General features: G+C 37.9%; 1 protein-coding gene across 4 annotated transcripts in view; it reads left to right on the plus strand.

Moving 5' to 3' along the window:
• Window positions 1-18,578, plus strand: part of wdr90 (WD repeat domain 90) — a 73,627-nt gene that overhangs the window by 34,544 nt on the left and 20,505 nt on the right. For 3 of the 4 annotated variants that reach the window (XM_043712083.1, XM_043712082.1, XM_043712080.1), the window contains exons 19-30: window positions 1,067-1,302; window positions 1,845-1,984; window positions 2,124-2,254; window positions 5,120-5,250; window positions 8,139-8,300; window positions 8,874-9,002; window positions 10,602-10,729; window positions 11,204-11,244; window positions 12,992-13,117; window positions 14,435-14,614; window positions 15,257-15,354; window positions 18,076-18,175. In XM_043712083.1, coding sequence (XP_043568018.1) covers window positions 1,067-1,302; window positions 1,845-1,984; window positions 2,124-2,254; window positions 5,120-5,250; window positions 8,139-8,300; window positions 8,874-9,002; window positions 10,602-10,729; window positions 11,204-11,244; window positions 12,992-13,117; window positions 14,435-14,614; window positions 15,257-15,354; window positions 18,076-18,175 — 1,602 coding nt within the window. The remainder of the gene's footprint in view (window positions 1-1,066; window positions 1,303-1,844; window positions 1,985-2,123; window positions 2,255-5,119; window positions 5,251-8,138; window positions 8,301-8,873; window positions 9,003-10,601; window positions 10,730-11,203; window positions 11,245-12,991; window positions 13,118-14,434; window positions 14,615-15,256; window positions 15,355-18,075; window positions 18,176-18,578) is intronic. The other variant, XM_043712081.1, reaches the window with a different exon arrangement.

The following is an 18,578-nucleotide window of genomic DNA, read 5'->3' on the forward strand; positions in this document are numbered from 1 at the left end:
CCTTCCTCTCTCTCTCCCCTTCCTCTTCTTCCTTCTTCTCCTCCTCTCTTCCTCCTTCCTCTCTTCCTCCTTCCTCTCCTCTCTTCCTCCTTCCTCTCCTCTCCTCTCCTTTTGCGATTTACGTATGAAAGAATTGAAACTAAAGTGGTAATTCTAACAGATGAGACACTCAACAAACAATCAAGGTCTTTTTCAATGTATAATTTCAGTTACATCATACTGTAAACTTTTGCTATAAATTTGTATCTTACAATCATGTACACCACAACCACCTGATGAAGGAGCAGGCTCCAAAAGCGAGTGCTTCCAATTAAACCTGTTAGACTATAACCTGGTCAGATTAGATCAGATTACTTAGTGTGGAAACAGGCCCTTCAGCCCAACAAGTCCACACTGACCTGCCGAAGCGCAACCCACCCAGACCCATTCCCCTACATTTACCCCTTCACCTAACCTGCACGTTTTTGGACTGTGGGAGGAAACAGCACCTGGAGGAAACCTACGCAGACACTAGGAGAATGTGTAAACTCCACACAGACAGTCGCCTGAGGCGGGATTTGAACCCGGGTCAGTGGTGTTGTGTGATTTTTAATTTCGTACACCCCAGTACAATGCTGGCATCTCCAAATCCTAAAATACAGTTTGTTTCCAACTGGGAAGTCAGTGGTTAATCCATTGCTTTCTACAAATAAACTGTGCAGTTTTGGCTGGCTAATCTCATTCCGACCCCTGTACAAATTTGGAGATATCTAAACTTTGAGTCTCTGTACTTGAGTAACTATTTTTATTCACTCATGGCAAAAGATTTTGTTTCCTTAATGCACTTTAAAGGGCTCAATTTGCTTTTTTTCAGTAGCCTGACAATGCTTTTGTTCATGTCAGATGCCCATCTAACTGAAAAGCAGATATGAAAATTGGCTTATGAAAACATTTGCTCCTGGTCTTAGTAAAGTGTCTTTTATTCCTTGCATTACTTTCACAAAGTAAGTTTTAAAATTTCGGAATGTATAAATTAATATTAATGGCTGAACAAACTGAATTGCTTAATCTCTACATTTATTTACAGAACACGAAGGTGGTGTTAGCTTCGTAAGTATTGACCCTAATGGACTGAAAGTGCTTGCAGCAACCACTACAGGTAACCTAGGATACCTGGATATACCCAGTAGAGGTTATACCACATTAATGAGGTCACATACAAACAAAATTCTAGCTTTCTCAGTTGATGGGATAAGGAGGCATCTTGTTACTGTATCTGAAGACTGCACCATCCGTGTGTGGGACCTGGACTCTATGCAACAAGTATGTATGTTCAAATTGAGCAGTAAGTATTTTTATATTTAGAGGTATGTGTATTTGGAGAGTTCCTTTGGAAAATGTCAACCTTTCCTAAATTACTATTCTCACTTGTCATAACTGGTCACTTAGGGTTTAGGATATAATGAAATGTAAAACAGGCCTCAGCCTAAATTTTATTTACAGTTCCCTTTCATAGTTACCTCATTAGAGAAATAATATGATTGCAGTTGTATAATGCCCCATGGTTAGTTCTGTTGAGAAATACATTTCCCTTTTATTAAAAATAGCAAAAACATTGTACATAACACCATTTTCTCTTCCTCACGCTCTCACTTACTTTCTCCCTCCTACTCCAAAGGAAAACTTGATACTCAAACTCTTTCAATAAAAGAATTGTATGCTTGTAAGTGATTTTGTCTTGCTGTGCGTTCTCGCATCCAAAGAAGTTAGAAGTGAGATGATTTCTTTAAATTCAAACGAATATGTTGACTTGTATTGTTAATGCAGTTGCCATGCAGTTAAATGCATATTTTCCTGAATAATAGATGTATGACTTTGTGAGTGCTGAAGAGACACCGTGTGCTGTGACGTTTCACCCCACACAGCAAATCTTTGCTTGTGGATTCAGCAGTGGAGTAGTGCGAGTTTTCAATGTGGGGAATTCCAGTCTTCTGGCTGAACAACGGTGAGTTCATTTTTGATTATGAACATGTTTTTATTTTCTAATTTATTTTGTCCAAGCTTTCCAAAGTATACTTTGCTATGGAGAGGATGCATGAAGTTTCTGACCCTGGTTTTGCTAATATTTTGTGTGTGGTTTCCAGACAGCACAGAGGACAAGTGATTGGACTTGTGTTTTCCCCCAGTGGAGAGTATATGTACAGTGCTGGGTCCCTGGGTTCATTGGCCCTCTACAATGCAACTGAAGATAGTCACCATGTTATCAGGATCTTGGGTAAGATATAGAGTTAAATCCAGCTGATAATTGCTCACCCGCTTGCAGCACTTTCCAATGGCCATTGCCTTAATTGCAGGGTTAAGTGGTACTTTATGTGGGATGCTTGTAACGAGGTAACTAGTTTTGAGGGAATTCAGTGAAAGAGTAGTTTAGAGCAAGTAGCCGAGTGCCATGTTACCTGAGGCCAAAATGGCTGCTGTCCCATAACTGCAGTCACTGGTTTTATACATGATTATATTTTTAGTTTACTGAAACATGATTTAGAGTAGGAAGTAACAGGGTGCAAACTGAACAAAGTTCATAGTCTCAAATTAAACAAGGAAACAAATTTTGTGCCAAAAACATTGCGAAATGAGGACATGCGAACTAGGAGCAAGAATAAGTGTTTTGTCCAGCCCCCACTTGCTCTGCCATTCAATAAGATCATGGCTGACTTGGTTGTAACCTCATAACCACAGAAAGGATGTTCCTGATGGTGTTGAGTCAGGAATCGAGGGTCATAGTTTAAGGATAATTGGTAAACCTTTTTAAGATTGAGCTGAAGAGAAATTTCTTCTCTCAACCTGGTGAGACTGTGGAGTTCACTGTCACAGAAATTGGACGAGACCAAAACATTGTGTTTTCAAGAAGGAAGTAGGTGTAGCTCTTGTAGCTAAAGGCATCAAGGGATATAGAGAGAGAATGGGATGGGTATTGAGCTCGATGATCAGCCATAATCATAATGCTTGAGAGAGCAGACCCAAAGAGTTGAATGGCCTGTTCATATTTCTTCTTCCACCTTTACAAGAAAATAGTTCCAAAGACTGAACTCATTGAGAGGTTTTATGTCATCTGTTTTAAATGGGTGACCCCTGATTTTTAAAGAGAGATCCCTAGTCTTTGATACTCCTTTAGGAGAAAACATCCTTCCCACATCTACTCAATCAAGACCTCTCAGAATCTTAGTTGCTTCAATCAAATCACTTGCTTTTCTAAATTCCAGTGGATATGAACCTATCCTGTGCAACCTTTCCTCATAAGACATTGACTCCTTCCAGGTGTTAGTCTAGTAAATCTCTGAACTGCTTTCAATGCATTTACGTTCTTCCTTGAATCAGATAACCAAAACGGTGCACAGAACTTCAGATGTGGTTTCACCAGCACCCTGTAAAACTGAAGCATTACCTCCCCTACTTTTTATTCAGTTTGTCTTGTGATAAATGATAACATTGTATTTGCTTTCCTAATTCTTTGCTGTTCCTGGTGTTCTTTTGTAATTCATCCACTAGGATACCCAGATCCTTCTCCATCTCAGAGTTCTGCAATCTCTCACCATTTAAATAATATGCTTCTAGTCTATTCTTTCTGCCAAAATTCCAAACCTTAGCTATTTTACAATGGTGGCAAAAGTGAGAACTGCAGACGCTGGAAACCAGAGTTTAGATCAGAGTGGTGCTGGAAAGGCATAGCAGGTCAGGCAGCATCCGAAGGGCAGGAAAATTGATGTTTCGACCAAAAGCCCTTCATGATGAAGGGCTTTTGCCTGAAACGTCGATTTTTCTGCTGCTCAGATGCTGCCTGATCTGCTGTGCTTTTCCAGCACCACTCTGATCTATTTTACAATGGTGTCAAAACTTAAAAACCACTAATTGGCTGTCAATCACTTTGGAGTATCCAGGGATTTTCAAATTTGAATAGATAAGTGAAAGATTGTTTTATTGACTTGGTGAACTGTTATCTCTGGAGGCCCTTCATGAACTATTTAGCCCTTCCCTTTTCTTAACTGCTGTCCATTGACAGCATTATTCAATTTTGTTTATGCTACAACCCCAAATTCTACTTTGTGAGCACCTCACCCAACTTTTCCACTTTTTCTGATCTATCTGTTTGTGGTTGACCTGAATTGAGCCCCCCTTGAGTAGAAACGTCCTTTTGAGTATTGGGAAAACTGAAACCTACATATTTAGCCCTAGCACAAACTCTGTTCCATAGCCACTAACTCAGTTCTTCTCTGCTGTCTGATGCCAAACCAAAATGTTTGCAACTATGGCATCCTGTTTGAGATTAGCTTGAAACCACATATTTTCTTCATCAGCAAGAGCCAATTTCTCTCTCCTTAACATTACCTGTCTCAATTCAACTACTGGTGAAACCTTGGTCCTTACCTTTGGAATAATTAAATTTAGAGATTACAATGTTATCCTCGCTATCCTTGCACCTTTCACATTCCATAACTTCAACTGATCCAAAATTACTGTTAGTCCAATGCTTAGTGAACTACATTGACTCCAAATCCAGCAACTCTTCTGATTTTAAAATTCTTGACCTTTTCAAATCCTTGCAAAGTCTTGCTCTTCCCTTTCTTTGTCTCTTTTCTAACTCTCAAAGTTTCTCCAATTCCTTAAATTGCTGCACACATAGCAGCTGAGCCTTTAGTTGCCAAGACCCTAAGCTCTGGAAGTTCTTCTGTAAATCTCCACACGCCTCTATCTCTCTTTCTTCAGATGCTCTTTAAAAGTTATTTGGCCAAGCTTTTCATCGTCTGCCCTAATATCTTGTGATTTGGTGTCAAACTTTAAAATGGTTAGTGGCGATAGGATGGTAAGATCAAATGTCATGATGGAGTTCCATGGTTTTCTGTCCATTTAAGTTAATTTGCTGAAAAATCTGGAGTTGGATACTCCCTGCCAGATTTTTCATCATGTTCCATTCAGACAATGCTTTGCTTCCAAAGGCTCAAAGGAAAATTCCCCTTACGTATTGACAGAGAGAAAGGCAAATGGTTTACTCCCCTCACGTGACTGTGAAAGCTATCAGTGCCAAATAATGCTTCAATCTTTTATCTGAGGCAATTTATTTACTCTGTGTACACTGTTCTTCCAGGTAATGTTGTGGCAAGAGGCAGTTATCATGGCCCAGATGCACTTACAGTGAGCAGTGACAGCCGTTACCTGGCTTTTGTGGGCCCATCTGAATACATAGTCACTGTGATGGATGCTCACTCATTAGATGAGGTAATCTGCCATTGTTCGCCAGAGCAATTTTATCAAAGTCATAACACATTAACCCTTTTGTAAATGAAGCTCTTATGTTTTAAGTTAAAAATCACAAAACACCAAGTTTTTAACTTTGTACACTCCAGTCCAACACCAGCCGGCATGTCCAAATCATGACTCTTATGTTTTAAATGTTTGTTTGCTGCAATTCCAAATGGACAGCAAATTTGTTTACAGCATTCCTAGTTTCTGCTGTTATTCTGGATCAAGTTAGGCAAACTCATAAATTTCCCTTTCTGTGGGAAAGCATTTACTATTTGATATTTTTATGCATCCATGAGACTTGTAAAATTATCAGCTTGTGAGGTGTCAAGACTTAGAAAAAAATGAAACATTTCCCAGAACAGTGTTTTGTTTCAGGATTTTGGTGGTGCAGAGCAGACCACAGCTGTTCCAGTTGTCATGAGAAAGTGATCCTTTTCGTTGAATCAGTATGGTCCTTGAGATGGTGCTGAATAAGAAATTCCAAGTTATTGACCAACAGAGATGCACAAACAGCGATACGTGTCCAAGCCACCATGATGTGTATTATAGAAATCTACAAGAAAGATATATCTTTCTCTAGATGTGTACACACAAATCTGTGAGAATGTTATTGCAAACTGCCCCAAGGGCTCCCTGCCTGATTTGAATGGCATTCATTGATGTTACCCTCCCTTGGATCTTTAAGGGGTCCTACTCAAATCTCCAAATGTTTGAGTACTAGCCAGCATTTTAACCACCATACCCTGACTTGGGCAGCCAACTTTTGTTTGTTCCCTAGTGAATCCTTTCTGATCCTCCTTAGGTTTCCTATTTGCCTGGTATTTACCTTGACGTACTTGACATTCTCAGGCAGTGTGTCCTACCTTCCACAATTATAACAGGACCCTCTTGTCCATCAGTGAGCCATCCTTGGCTTATTTCCCTCCTGTCTTCCCTATAACTTGTCTAGTTCCTGTTTGTCCCTTGTGAATTTTCTCTCTCTGGGCACAGGGATATTTGTATTCGTTAGGCTGCCTTTTGTATTATTGAACCTCCATTATGTTATGATCACTCAGGCCATCCTAGTTTAATATCTTGCCCTTTATTCCAGACAAAAGTAATTAATTTTTAAGATTTTAATTACTTAGTTTAGGCTTCCCCATACAATTGATTTCTACTGAATGCCCTCTCATCATTTGATAATGTGATCCTCATTTTAGTTCCACATTATCATCTGTGATTTCCTGACAGTCCTGGTTGGTGATTATCTTTGATTCAGAAAGGTCGCCCATTCCCATTGTTGCTTCATTGTGGTCAGATCTCTGGCCATTCTGTTTCTTTATCAGTTGGTGAGCCACTTCATACTGTTATAAAGACTAATCTTTAGGGCCTGTGCTTATATATTGACCTCCTACTAAAACTTCCAGTACTCATTTTTCTTCTGTATCTTCCAGACATGGCCCTGACACCTCCACCTGTTCATGCCCTGACTGTTACAATGGGCCTTTTCCAATTTTAATTTCTTCAGTTTTCCATCAACCAACTCCACTTTCCTGTGTGAGGCGTGCTTTCCCAGAATTTCTACTTCCTTTTGAGTGTTTACTGTTTTCACACTGATCTCTATAATGTTAATGACTGTATCCATACATCTAAACCACCTTTGCTATTCATTTCTGCCTTTTTGGGGCCAATCTGATCACACCTCGACTCATCCTAATGGATACTCTGAGCTCATTGTCTTCCTTATCCCAGCCTTTAACTTCTCACGGTTTTACTTCACTTCCATTGTTATGGGAAGATCACTTTTCCTCCCCTACTTTGTTTGTGGTGCTATCTGTTGAATCAGATTTCCTACTGGTGTCCCTGTTCGTCTTTGACAGAAGACTAGAGGGAATTCCCTTCATTCAAGTACCTTCACTAAACTACACCACTGCACCAGCTTCTCAAGATAACTTAGTCCCTTAATTGAATTAACCATAATTCTTAAGGAAGCAATTGCAAGTTACAGTTCCAACTACAATTGTGTTACCTAGGACCTTGACCTGTTAGACATTAAACCCAATATTCCTAACTTAATTTCTTTATTTAATACTCTCAATGTTCCAATGTCTGTTTTCTGATTGTGTTGTAGGTCCCTTTGTAGAATTGACCGATCTCGACCATCTTACTTCAGTGCCTTTAGTAACAGAAGCATGTCATGATCTGTTTGCATCTATTCTATTGGCTTGGTCCATCTTAACCAATTCTGAACAGGAGTCATTTTCCTTGAAGTCTTAATTCAGTTTCTTTCTCCCCAGAGTTGCTGAGTTTCTCCAGTACTTTGTTTTTATTTCCCACCAACTGAAGTCTCCTCCATCAGTTCATTTTGTTCTGTTTGGTTTGCTTTTGTATAATAAAGCTAATTTGTTTTAAGCTGTGGAATCTTAGTTCATTCTTTTTCTAAAGTTGGTTCATCTTTAAATGATGCTTGTTGCTCAGAGCTAAGCTGTAAGTAGAGAGGTTTGCTCGCTTGGTGCCCTCAGCCTTGCTTTAAGCAACCTATTGATCTGTGAAATGTATGCAGAGACTATTATCATGCATTTAAATTTTGATTTGATAAATATGACAGGGCTGTTATGTAACAAGAGAAAAGCAGCTTCTGCTGTCATGTGCTTCATTCATTAAAGGAAACATGATAAAATTGGGGATTGAAAGTATTTAACTGAATCATGCACATTTTCAAAGTTTTCAATAGTAATCTGAACCTTTTCTACTTTAAGATGTGCTGTAGCTTATTAAGTAATTTGTGGAGACACTTATTCCAACAGTGTGACCACTACAATACAGGTTTGTCTGTTATTAGCAGCAAGAGTCTGTTTTCAGATATAACCTTTCTCTTACAGATAATGCTTATAGATGTTAGTATTCTGGACCTGGAGACGACAACGCTTGACACCGCTGTCAAAGTCTGCTATTCATCCGCTGCAATTAACCAGCTGCTCGTGACCACTTCCTCTAATAAGATTCTGTGGCTGAATGCAAGGACAGGGAAATTAATTCGGGAGGTAGGTATCTTGTGGTGAGGATGTTTCCTAATAAAACGTAATTAACTGGTAATTGTAGCATTATAAACATAATGATTGCAAGAGTTAATACTGCAATTTAACTTACAACAAAAATTTTGCCAAGTATTTGAAAAATACATTCCCATATTTAGAATTATTAAAGATGTACTTACAATTCCGTTTTGGCTACTGGAGTGTTCTAGATTCAATTCTTGATTTCAGTTAACTGGTTTCATTCACGTTAAGATGCTGCAAGTACAATTTGTGTGCCAGTTTAGATTCATTTTAAATTAAAATGTTTGGTTTTAATATGCTAAATTGGAAATAGAATTGTTGGTCAGACTATGTACAGTTTGTTGATAATAGATTCTATCAAACTGACTTCAGACAGATCATCCTCCTTCATCAGTACTAATATTAGATACAAGATTAATAATCTGGGATGGGAAAAGACCATTAGTTAAACTATTAGAAATTATTATCTAAACCAGTATAGTAGACATGCTTATTCTCTTCTGTTTTACAGAAATTCTTTGTTTTCTTTATAGTAATTAGACTTTATTGTTCCAATAGGTTTGTAATATACACAAGACAGTCTCCACATCTTTAGCTGTGAGTGAAGACATTCAGTACCTCCTGACTACAGGGGAGAAGGTCATTAAAGTCTGGGATTATCATATGAAACAGGACATTAATTTTCAGGTATGCATTTCCATTGTTAATGTTTTTAAACTTCTCCATGATGCGCTGGAAAGGCTGTTGAAACAACGCTTACCCGAACAGTGAGTTCACAATCTCATTGATAATGATAGGCACTGAGTATAAGCACAGAGATATCCAAACACAGTGGTTGCATAAAATCACCGTAGCAACGTTCTTAAATGGTAAAAAAGCATAATAAATATTCAAATGTTTTATTCTGAATTATCGTATTAGCTTTGGGCAATATATAGCAGGAGGTTTCATATGGTAAAAAAGAGGATAAGTTTCATTTTAAAACACAAAAAGGTTAGAATGACATAGTACATTAGTACTAATACACAAGCAAAATCTGAGTTTAGCTTAACATTTCATTCAACTGATTGACATTGAGAGAGAAACAAAATAAAGGAAACACTAATCTTTTTGTGTTTTAAAATGAAATTTCTCCCTTTTCTTTTCCCCATATGAAAACCTCCATCTGTATATTGTCCAAAGCTCATAGGATAGTTTCAGCTGCCTTTCCAATACACCTTGGAGATGTTTTGTTATGCCTCACCACTATAGGATTATAGGAGGGCTCTAAAGAGAAGGAGAGCACTGAGCATAGGTGAGTTGACTTCACTGAAGTTATGAAGATCAAGTATAGCAGATGATTTAGCAAACACATTTTGCGTTTGCACCTGACATCAGAATGCATCCAAAGGGCAGATAATGAAGTTGAAGTAAGTTATTCTAACCTTGCATAAACACTCATTTCAATTGAGACATTAATATCTGAAGTATTCCCCATTAATGTGACATGCAACAGTGCTAAATCTCTTAAGCCAGTAAAGTTCTCGACTTAGTCTGCTGAGTTAACTCATATCAAATCACTGCAGTTGGTTTAATTACTAGATTTAATTTAGTTAGGTTGGGAAAGTTTTAAAACAAGAAGTTGCCAGATTTCCTATTTCCTAAAACTTCTCTGCAGTAACCACTGATGGAAAGTATGCATGCAAACTCATGGCAATTATTTGGTTGTAGTGTTTCATACTTTTGAATACTCTTTCAATATAATGACTGACCCACGTGTGAGGTATGGTTATTTGGACTGACTGAGTGCACATTCAATATCTGAAATTCCACCACAGCATGAGTCACTGCCTTAGAACAGCAAGGGAGAACCCAAAATTAAATTAAAAACCAACTTAAACTGAAGAATTTTACTTTTGATCCACAGCCACAAATCTAGGGTATACGTAATTGCATACCGATGTTATATACTCCCATCTGATATGTTGTCTTAAACTCAGCTTCTAAACCAAATATTCAAAGTTATGTATGTTTTATATTCATTAGAGTACATTTGATCCTGCACAGATAGGTGTTTATTTTTAGGAAGATTTGTCTTTGTCTTCTAGCTATTTGGATTATTACCCTGAGCAAATGAATTTGGTTCACCTGATCATCTTGGTTTTATGGACAGCATATGTTGTCCAAGACTGAACAAAGTCTGTCATTTACGTTTAATTGCTCAGTTCCTCTTACCTATAGTTTTGTTTCATGATGCATTCGTCTGAATAGTTTCTACTCTTGTTTGTATTTGTTTTGTTTTGCTAGGTGTTCATTGGTCACTCTGAAACAATTCAGCAAGCTATGTTCACTCCAGACCAATTAAGTGCAATCAGTGTTGGAGATGCAGTGTTTATCTGGGATTTTCTTGCTTGTGTACTAGATCAGGAGACCAGGTAAACAAAATGATATTGTTATTTACAAATACTTGTACTTCCAAATATGATACCATACAGATATGTAACTTTAAAAACTGGGCATGTAAATATTTCCAGTACTTACAAATGGTTGCTTTGCATTGCCCTGCATTGTGTTCCCACAAATCAATTTGCAAGTGAATTCCAGAACTGAACCTTTCACAACTTAGGGACTGCCTGTACACAAATAACTTCTTTAACCTTGTTGGGATTCTGGCAGCACTTTATAAAAGGCTTGTAGACCACTATGTGGAATTCATTTTAATAAAATTTGAATGCTGTGTGGAAATACTTTTGTTCTTTAGAGTGACAAAAGTTCATGGAGCAATGTAAGAATTGAGGTGAATCAGTAAGGAATGCAGAAAGTCAGGAGAGTGTTTTAAAAAGAACTTTAAACGTTTAGAGAGTATTGTTAATTAATGGTTAGGAATTATTTTTATTTTTTGTCTTTAGCAGCCTCCCTTCAATTCAGCCGTTTCCCCTCCTTGGAACTGGTGAGTTCTCACTACTTAAAATGTATTGACTTCAATTTGCATAATCTTAAACCTTGCAGAATTTGTAGTCATAGAATCATTACAGCACAAAAGGAGACCAGGCAACCTGTCAGTCCATTCTGGCTTTCTGTAGAGTGACCGTTTCCCCCTCCATCCTCTAGTCTTGCTAAATCTATTTCCTCAGGTGCCCATCCAACTTCCATTTGAAATTATTCGTTGTCCCTGCTTCCATCATCCTCAATAGACAGTGTGTTCTAGAGCATTACTACTCACTGCATTTAAAAAGTACCCTCCTTGCATCTCTTACCCAAATCTTTTTGTCCCCTAATTCTTGTACTATCAACTAATGAAAATGGAATTATTTTGTCTCCCTTATCCAAACTTGTTATAATCTCTGCACTTTGGTCAGACCTCTCCCCAGTCTTCTTTGCTTCAAGGAGCACAGCCCCTACTTCAGTTTTGAGGAGACTTATAGAAATAATTGCTTTGTGGTAGAATTAGCAGTTCTTTGGAAAAATGTTAGTTAATTCAGAAGAGTGAGCATGGATTTATTAAGGGTGTGCCATGTTTAACTAACTTGCTGCTTTTAAGATAAAAGAGAGGGTTGATGAGGGCAAAGCTGTTAATATGATATGCACTGACTTCAGAACATTCAGTGCAGTACCACACAACAGTTGTGCAAATAAATTAGTAGTCCATTGAATAAAATGAGCAGTAACAATATAAATATTAAATTAGCTGAGGATAAGACATAGAGTAACAGTGGGTTTTTTTGGGCTGGAAGAAGATTTGTAGTGAGGAAAGTTTGTAGTGGAGTTCCCCAGGGGTCAATACTGGAACTCTTGTTTTTCTTGGCACATATACTTGGGCTAGTTCTTTGTGTGCATGGATAGTTTTAAAGTTTTTTACACAATACAAAACTTGGGAGAATTATTAACTTTGAGGATGAGACTGTTGAGCTTCAAAAGAACATTGACACGTTGGTGTAGTGGGTGAGTAGGTAGGAGATGAAGTTCAATGTAGCGAGGATTGAGTTGATGCATTTTGTTGCAAATATCAACAGACCGTATAAAATAAAGGGTACTATTCTAAAGGGTGTGCAGGAGCTGCAAAACCTCAACGTATATGTGGATAGACATAGAAGGTGGCAGGCCAGGTAAAGTAAGCTGTTAATGAAGCATATTGTATTTTAACCTTCAGTAACAAGGGTGTAGAATCCAAATCAGAGTTTAAGCTGCACTTATATATGACATTGGTTAGACCTCAGTTGGAGTATTGTCTACAGTTCTGGGCGAAGAATGTGAATGCATTGCAGAAGAAGTTTATAAGAATGATCCAGGGATGCAAAACTTCAATTGTGATAAGTTGGAGAAGAAAGTGCTGCAGTGGTAATGCCAGTGGACTAGTAATCCAGAACCCCAGACTAATTTCTGGGATGATGTGTTCAAATTCCACCATGGCAGATGATGAAATTGACATTCAATTTTTTTTAAAATCTGGAAATAAAAAGCTAGCCTAATGGTGACTATGTAACTACTGCTGACTGTTACTAAAACTCATTTGATTTACTACTTATGCTATTTGTTAAGGAAGTCCATCATCCTTACCTGGTCTGACCTGCATGTTACTCCAGACTCTGTTATTGACTCTCTGAGCACATGATTTCATTTTATTCATAACTAGCAGAATTTTTATTTGATGACAAACATTAAACAATGGATATAATTCTCTTCTTTTTTTATTTTAGAAGCTCCCTCAGTTGCAGAGGGCAATGAGGTTTGCCAAAATGGTGGGATGCCTCGCCAGTCAGTACCAGTCCCCAGCTCCTCCCTACCACTCAATGTCAGTGTTATTGAAAGAAATGAGCAGGATGGTGAGTAATATAGGAGACAGTTTAGGGTTCCCATCCAATTGTGTACACAAAATAAAAATATACAACTTACACCTGCACACATCATGGAAATATGTCATCAACAATTATTCACTGGTGAATATGATTGTCCACTTGGGAAATTCTGCCATTGGTCATGGTTTCTGCATGTCCTTGTGCGACTGATGAGGCCAATCCTAGAGCCACATTTCTGACCAGACATTTAGCAGGTATTTCTGGAAGTGGAAATAAACTTTGGCCCTGAGATTGTTAGTATTCTCTTTTTCTGTTACATTTCAGTACTTCTCTTGGTAGACACCTTTTGCAGGGCATCTCCTCTTATGGGAATGCAGTAGCACATCCGACACACATTCCTTGATGGAAGGTAGATCTAGTTCCAGTGGCAAGGAAACCTTGACTGGGGTTTTTCTACAGCTGCAATCTTCATCTGCTGTTGCAGTCATTGATGTCACACAAGTACCTTCTGCCTGAATCTCTGTTGAGGTCTTGTTTTGGGTTGTACTTTGCCTGGTATCTGTGTCTGATCTTACTATCTTATCTGACAATTCACCCTCAAGAAGTCCTGAGAATCCTGTACTTATACTTTTTATTCTAACCAATGAATCAAATTAATGAAGAAACTACAGGTCTGCTAAGACCAAGACTGAACTAATCTCAAACCCATGACCACAGCCATTGAGAATAATAACGACAGCAGATATATGCAAGCACCACCATCTGCAAGTTCGCCTTCAAGCCACTTACCATCCTGAATTGGAAATGTATCATTGTTTCTTAAATGTCACTGAGTTAAAGTCCTGTAGCTCCCACCCTAATTGCATTGTGGATGTGCCTATACCCCAAAGACTGCAACGGTCCAAGAAGGCAGCCACTTATCATTTTCTCAAGGGTAGTTGCCTAAATGTCAGAGTTTCTGGTAGTATTAGCTGATTTGATACACCATCTGCGCAAATATTATACTTTTGGTCAATTGATTTGGTTTGTACACGTACACAATCCTTTATCTGAAATCCGAAAAACTCCGAAATCCGAAGTTTTTTTTCTGCATAACAAGATTGTTTGGCATGTAATCAGGTGACCCAACTCCACACCCTCTCAACCCATGTCACTCATGTGACATGACAGCATGCCTCAGTACCGGCAGGTGTGATTTGTGTCTCAGCGCTCATACTAGTCACACGTGAAAACATAGTTTATTCTGAAATCTGAATTCCGAGAAACTACTGGCCCCAAGGATTTCGTATAAAGGATTGTGAACCTATACTGTACTAACAGATTGTGTGGGACTTTTCTTCCAAGTGTTTTTGTCTGATGTGGAGAGTAAAGATAACATCAATCAAAATGATGACTCGATCACTGTTGGAAGAATTGGAGACTCAATACTGCAAGTCCATGAAAACATGCGTTCTGGCGAGAATGTGACAACTTCCATGAAGCCTGTTTCCCTTCAGGAATACCAGAAAGAGCTGGATGAACCAGGTAGCTCAGCCCTCAGTGCTCTGCATGCCATTAGTAATTCTAGCACTGCTAGAGAGCATGGGTTTTAAATTTGAAATCAAGCATGCAGTGAAAGATGGTACTGTAAGTGACCAACTCCATATTACTAATAATTGCCTAAAATATCACGGGAAGGTTGAGAGCCCATATCATGAGAGGGTTTTTTGTGTTGTTCATTCTTTATACTTGTTATGTAACTGATCGTAATAGTTTTATATATTGTGTTGATAACCTTGCTCAATGTTGAAGAAGCTCAATCCACCTTATTTTCCATAATCCCTTAATAGATATTTCCAGTTGAGGATCAAAAACACCTTGTTCTGCCCTTCATAATAACAAAAATGCGTTTTGGTTTCTTATTTTTTGTGAGCTGTGTGTGACACTACTTTAGAATGGGTTATGATCATTTAAAACAGTCACATTTATCTATGTTTAACATTGATAACATGAATACTTCTGTGAAACTGTAATTCATATTTAGAACATCCTCTGTTTATATGAGCAAGTATATCTGTCACGATAATACTTTTAACCAAAGCTCTGTCAATTGCTATTGATAAAAAAAAAAATGCATGCATGTGTTACTTGATTGCAATAAGATTTTAACATGTTCCTTTTTCATAGCATCTTGGTTCGGAGACGGAGATTTCCCACACAACAATAAACGTCCAGATTCATACAAGCATTTTGCTGCTCAATTCAAAGCCGCATCTGTATCTCAGGTACAATTACTGTCATTATTTTGTATATCTTTATATATATTTTGCAAAGCTACAGGAAGGCTCAATCAATTTACTGGGCCACTTGTGACTTTGATGACATTTTCACTTTGCATCCAGTTCAATCCAAGTGCGCATAACCTAGAAATAAGTGTTGTCGTCATTGACAGCCATGCCCATCTTCCTGGTAAACCAGACTTGACGCTGCCTGAGAATGTTCTCTTCCAGACAAAAAAAATCTTATGATGACTTGTTTGAAGTTGCCTGAGCATCTGTAGTAGAAAGTTGGTTGTGTCACAGAGTTGGTCCCTTTTTTTCCTAGAATCTGTTCCTAACTCAAGGATACCATGTCCTTGATTTTTTTTTTCAGAGGGTTCATTAATCCCTCCCAGCTCCGAGGTGACTAGTTTCGTACAGAGATGATAAGGGATTTTGAGAGGCCTTTGTTTATATGTAAATGGATGAGACTTCAGGCCAAAGTTGCCATGTTTTAGAAGTGACTTATATAATGAAAGGGGAGTGGCTAGCTGAGCAGTTCAGTCTAGAACTAATTAGCAGTTCAACAGTGAGCTGTGTGGAAGCAGGTTGCTAAACTCTCTCTCTCCTTCTGTCCTTCTAACCTCAATCTTTAAGCACTTGTTCCATTTTTAACTTTTTTTTTAAGGGGGTTTGCTTATTGGGATTGTTGTGTATATTCGGACCAGCATAATTAAGTCTAGTTTGGATAGACTGAGTTCTATTGGGGTTCTTTATTCTGTTCTTTGTATTTCATTTTGTGAATAAATTTTTGTCTGTTTTAAAACCTAGCTACCTCACTCTGGGTAATTTTTGCTGTACACTTACTGAAACAAATTGCAAAGTTATGATCTGCAAACTTAAGAAGTTTTGATGGTCTATCCTAATCTATAACAGTTGAGTTCCTCACCATTGTCCACCAAAAGCCATGTCAAATGGAAGCCATTTTCTTTCTCTTCACCCTTGAAGCCTTAACCCTTCATATTACTGTAGATTATCAAGATTGTAACATGGTGTTTTTATGTCTAAGGTATGTCATCAAAAAAGACAGGCACATTTGATTTTAAATTGTTTGAAGCTCAAGGTAAGAGCAACATTCCCACTGCTAAGTTACAGAAGACACTTCAGGCTAAGTAAAGGATCTGCTGTTATTTTAATTCTCCACACTAAACTGGGAATGTTGATCTAGTTTCAGGTTGGAACCAACTGTGTAAACTTCCTGCAGTCACGAGCAAAGTACTTGCTTCTTATACTTTTCCTCTACTCCCTAAAAAGGAACTGGGATTGGGGCCACCCCATCCCTTTGCTGTAATGTCATATTTGTTATTCCCACCAGGTTATCACACTTATATTTTTATTTTTTATTTGATTTTTTTGATAAGGGGTTTAGAGTAGAAAAGTATCTGTTCAATAACTTTAGTGCCAAATGGATGTTCAAATTTTTTGACTTAGCCGTGTTTGACAGTAAATAAGATTAAAGAGAGCATGATAAGCATGGATACAAACTGGCTTTAGTGATGCTGTTACTTCAGGCTGAAAATGGTTCTATGTTGGTGTTTGCAGGGTTCATTCCGCTTTTAGTGTACACTGATGCCTTGAATTTGGTAGAGAGTACAATGTTGAAATTAGCAGATGAAACAAAACTTGGGCTGCAAACAGTGAGGATAATAGTACTGGACTTCACGTAAGACATAGAGAGGACTGTGGAATGGGTAAACACATTACAGATGACAATCAAAGTGTGAAGTGATGCATTTAGATAGGAAGGTTAAGGAGTGACAGTGCAACCTAAATGAATCAATTTCAAAGACAGTGCAAGAGCAGAGATATATGTGCATTTGTGCACACATTTCTGAAAGTGACAGGACAGATTATCCAAAAAAATCCCGAGTGCATGGGATCTTGAGCAGTATAAAATAGTCTTATATATTACAAAAGCCATAAAATTATGCTAAATCTGTATAAAACACTAGTTTTGGCTTTCTTTGAAGTTCTTTGTATTTCTGGCATTTCACTTTAAGAAGTTAATGAAAGCTTTGGAGGAGGTACAGAAGGAATTTGAGAATGATTCCAAGTGTGAGGAACTAAAATTACATGGATAAGTTAAACTTGAGTTGCTCTCCTTAGAGTAGCAAGGGTTACGAGGAGATTTGCAGTGTTTTACAGCAAATAGGATTAAAGAGAGCAGGATCAGCATAAATACAAACTGGTTAAATGACAGAAAATGGAGTTGTGATGATAGTGTTATTTCAGATTGAAGATGTTTCTGTGCTGGTGTTTCCAGGGTTCATGCTGCTTTTAGTGTACATTGTGGTCTCTACCAAAATCTGTGAGCGGCGTTCAAAACCTTGAAATATTTTGATGGTGATTCCCAAAGGAAAGGTGTTTTTGATTGTTGTTATGGATACCTCTTTCGCAGAAGTCAACTTTTTTTTCCCCATGTTAAAGATATGAATGCAGAACCTAATAGGGTAGTAGGTACAGATTCAAAAGCAACCTTCAAAAGGAAATTGAATAAATGCTTGGAGAGCAAGGAATATGATGCATAACAGCGGTGAAAACTTATGTAGATTTCATGTTCTGAATTCTATACTGGTTTATGTGCTGATTCAACCTGCACACCTTCAAATTACTCCATATTCACTTTACTCTTTATGCATATTATAGTAATATAGTATTCTCAACTCTCATTGTAACTTTGCTTCCCAGGTTGCAGTCCTTTCTGATGGGAAAGAGGATCTGAAGCTGAAAGTAGTAATTGGATACAATGGAAATGGAAGAGGAAATATGGTCTGGAATCCTGATACAGGTAATTGTTAGGACATGGCCCCAACTGGGAAGCTATGATTCGATAGAAAAGAGAACTTTGTTTGGACTCCAATTTGGGTAACCAGAATGGGAAATATGTATGATCTAGTTAACATGCACACATGCAGCAAATATAATGTTATGTTTATGAATGCTTTACTTACCTTGAGATGCATGCTAAATTAAAACCGTCACTTGTACCCACAATAACTTTCCTATTCTTTTCACCTTGTTCATCAACAGTGGTGGATAGTAAGCACATACTTAGTGTAATTAGGTATGGTATGAATGATTTCTCACTTTTTAAGTGTTTGCTTAACATGTACAGTGACTGTCATTGAGACCATGTATTAAACGTTTCTTTGACTCTGTAGGTGTTTAACTCTGAGAAATGCAAGTGTGCC

Source organism: Chiloscyllium plagiosum, chromosome 21 (genome assembly GCF_004010195.1).
Source record: "Chiloscyllium plagiosum isolate BGI_BamShark_2017 chromosome 21, ASM401019v2, whole genome shotgun sequence".
NCBI classification, from domain to species: Eukaryota; Metazoa; Chordata; class Chondrichthyes; order Orectolobiformes; family Hemiscylliidae; genus Chiloscyllium; species Chiloscyllium plagiosum.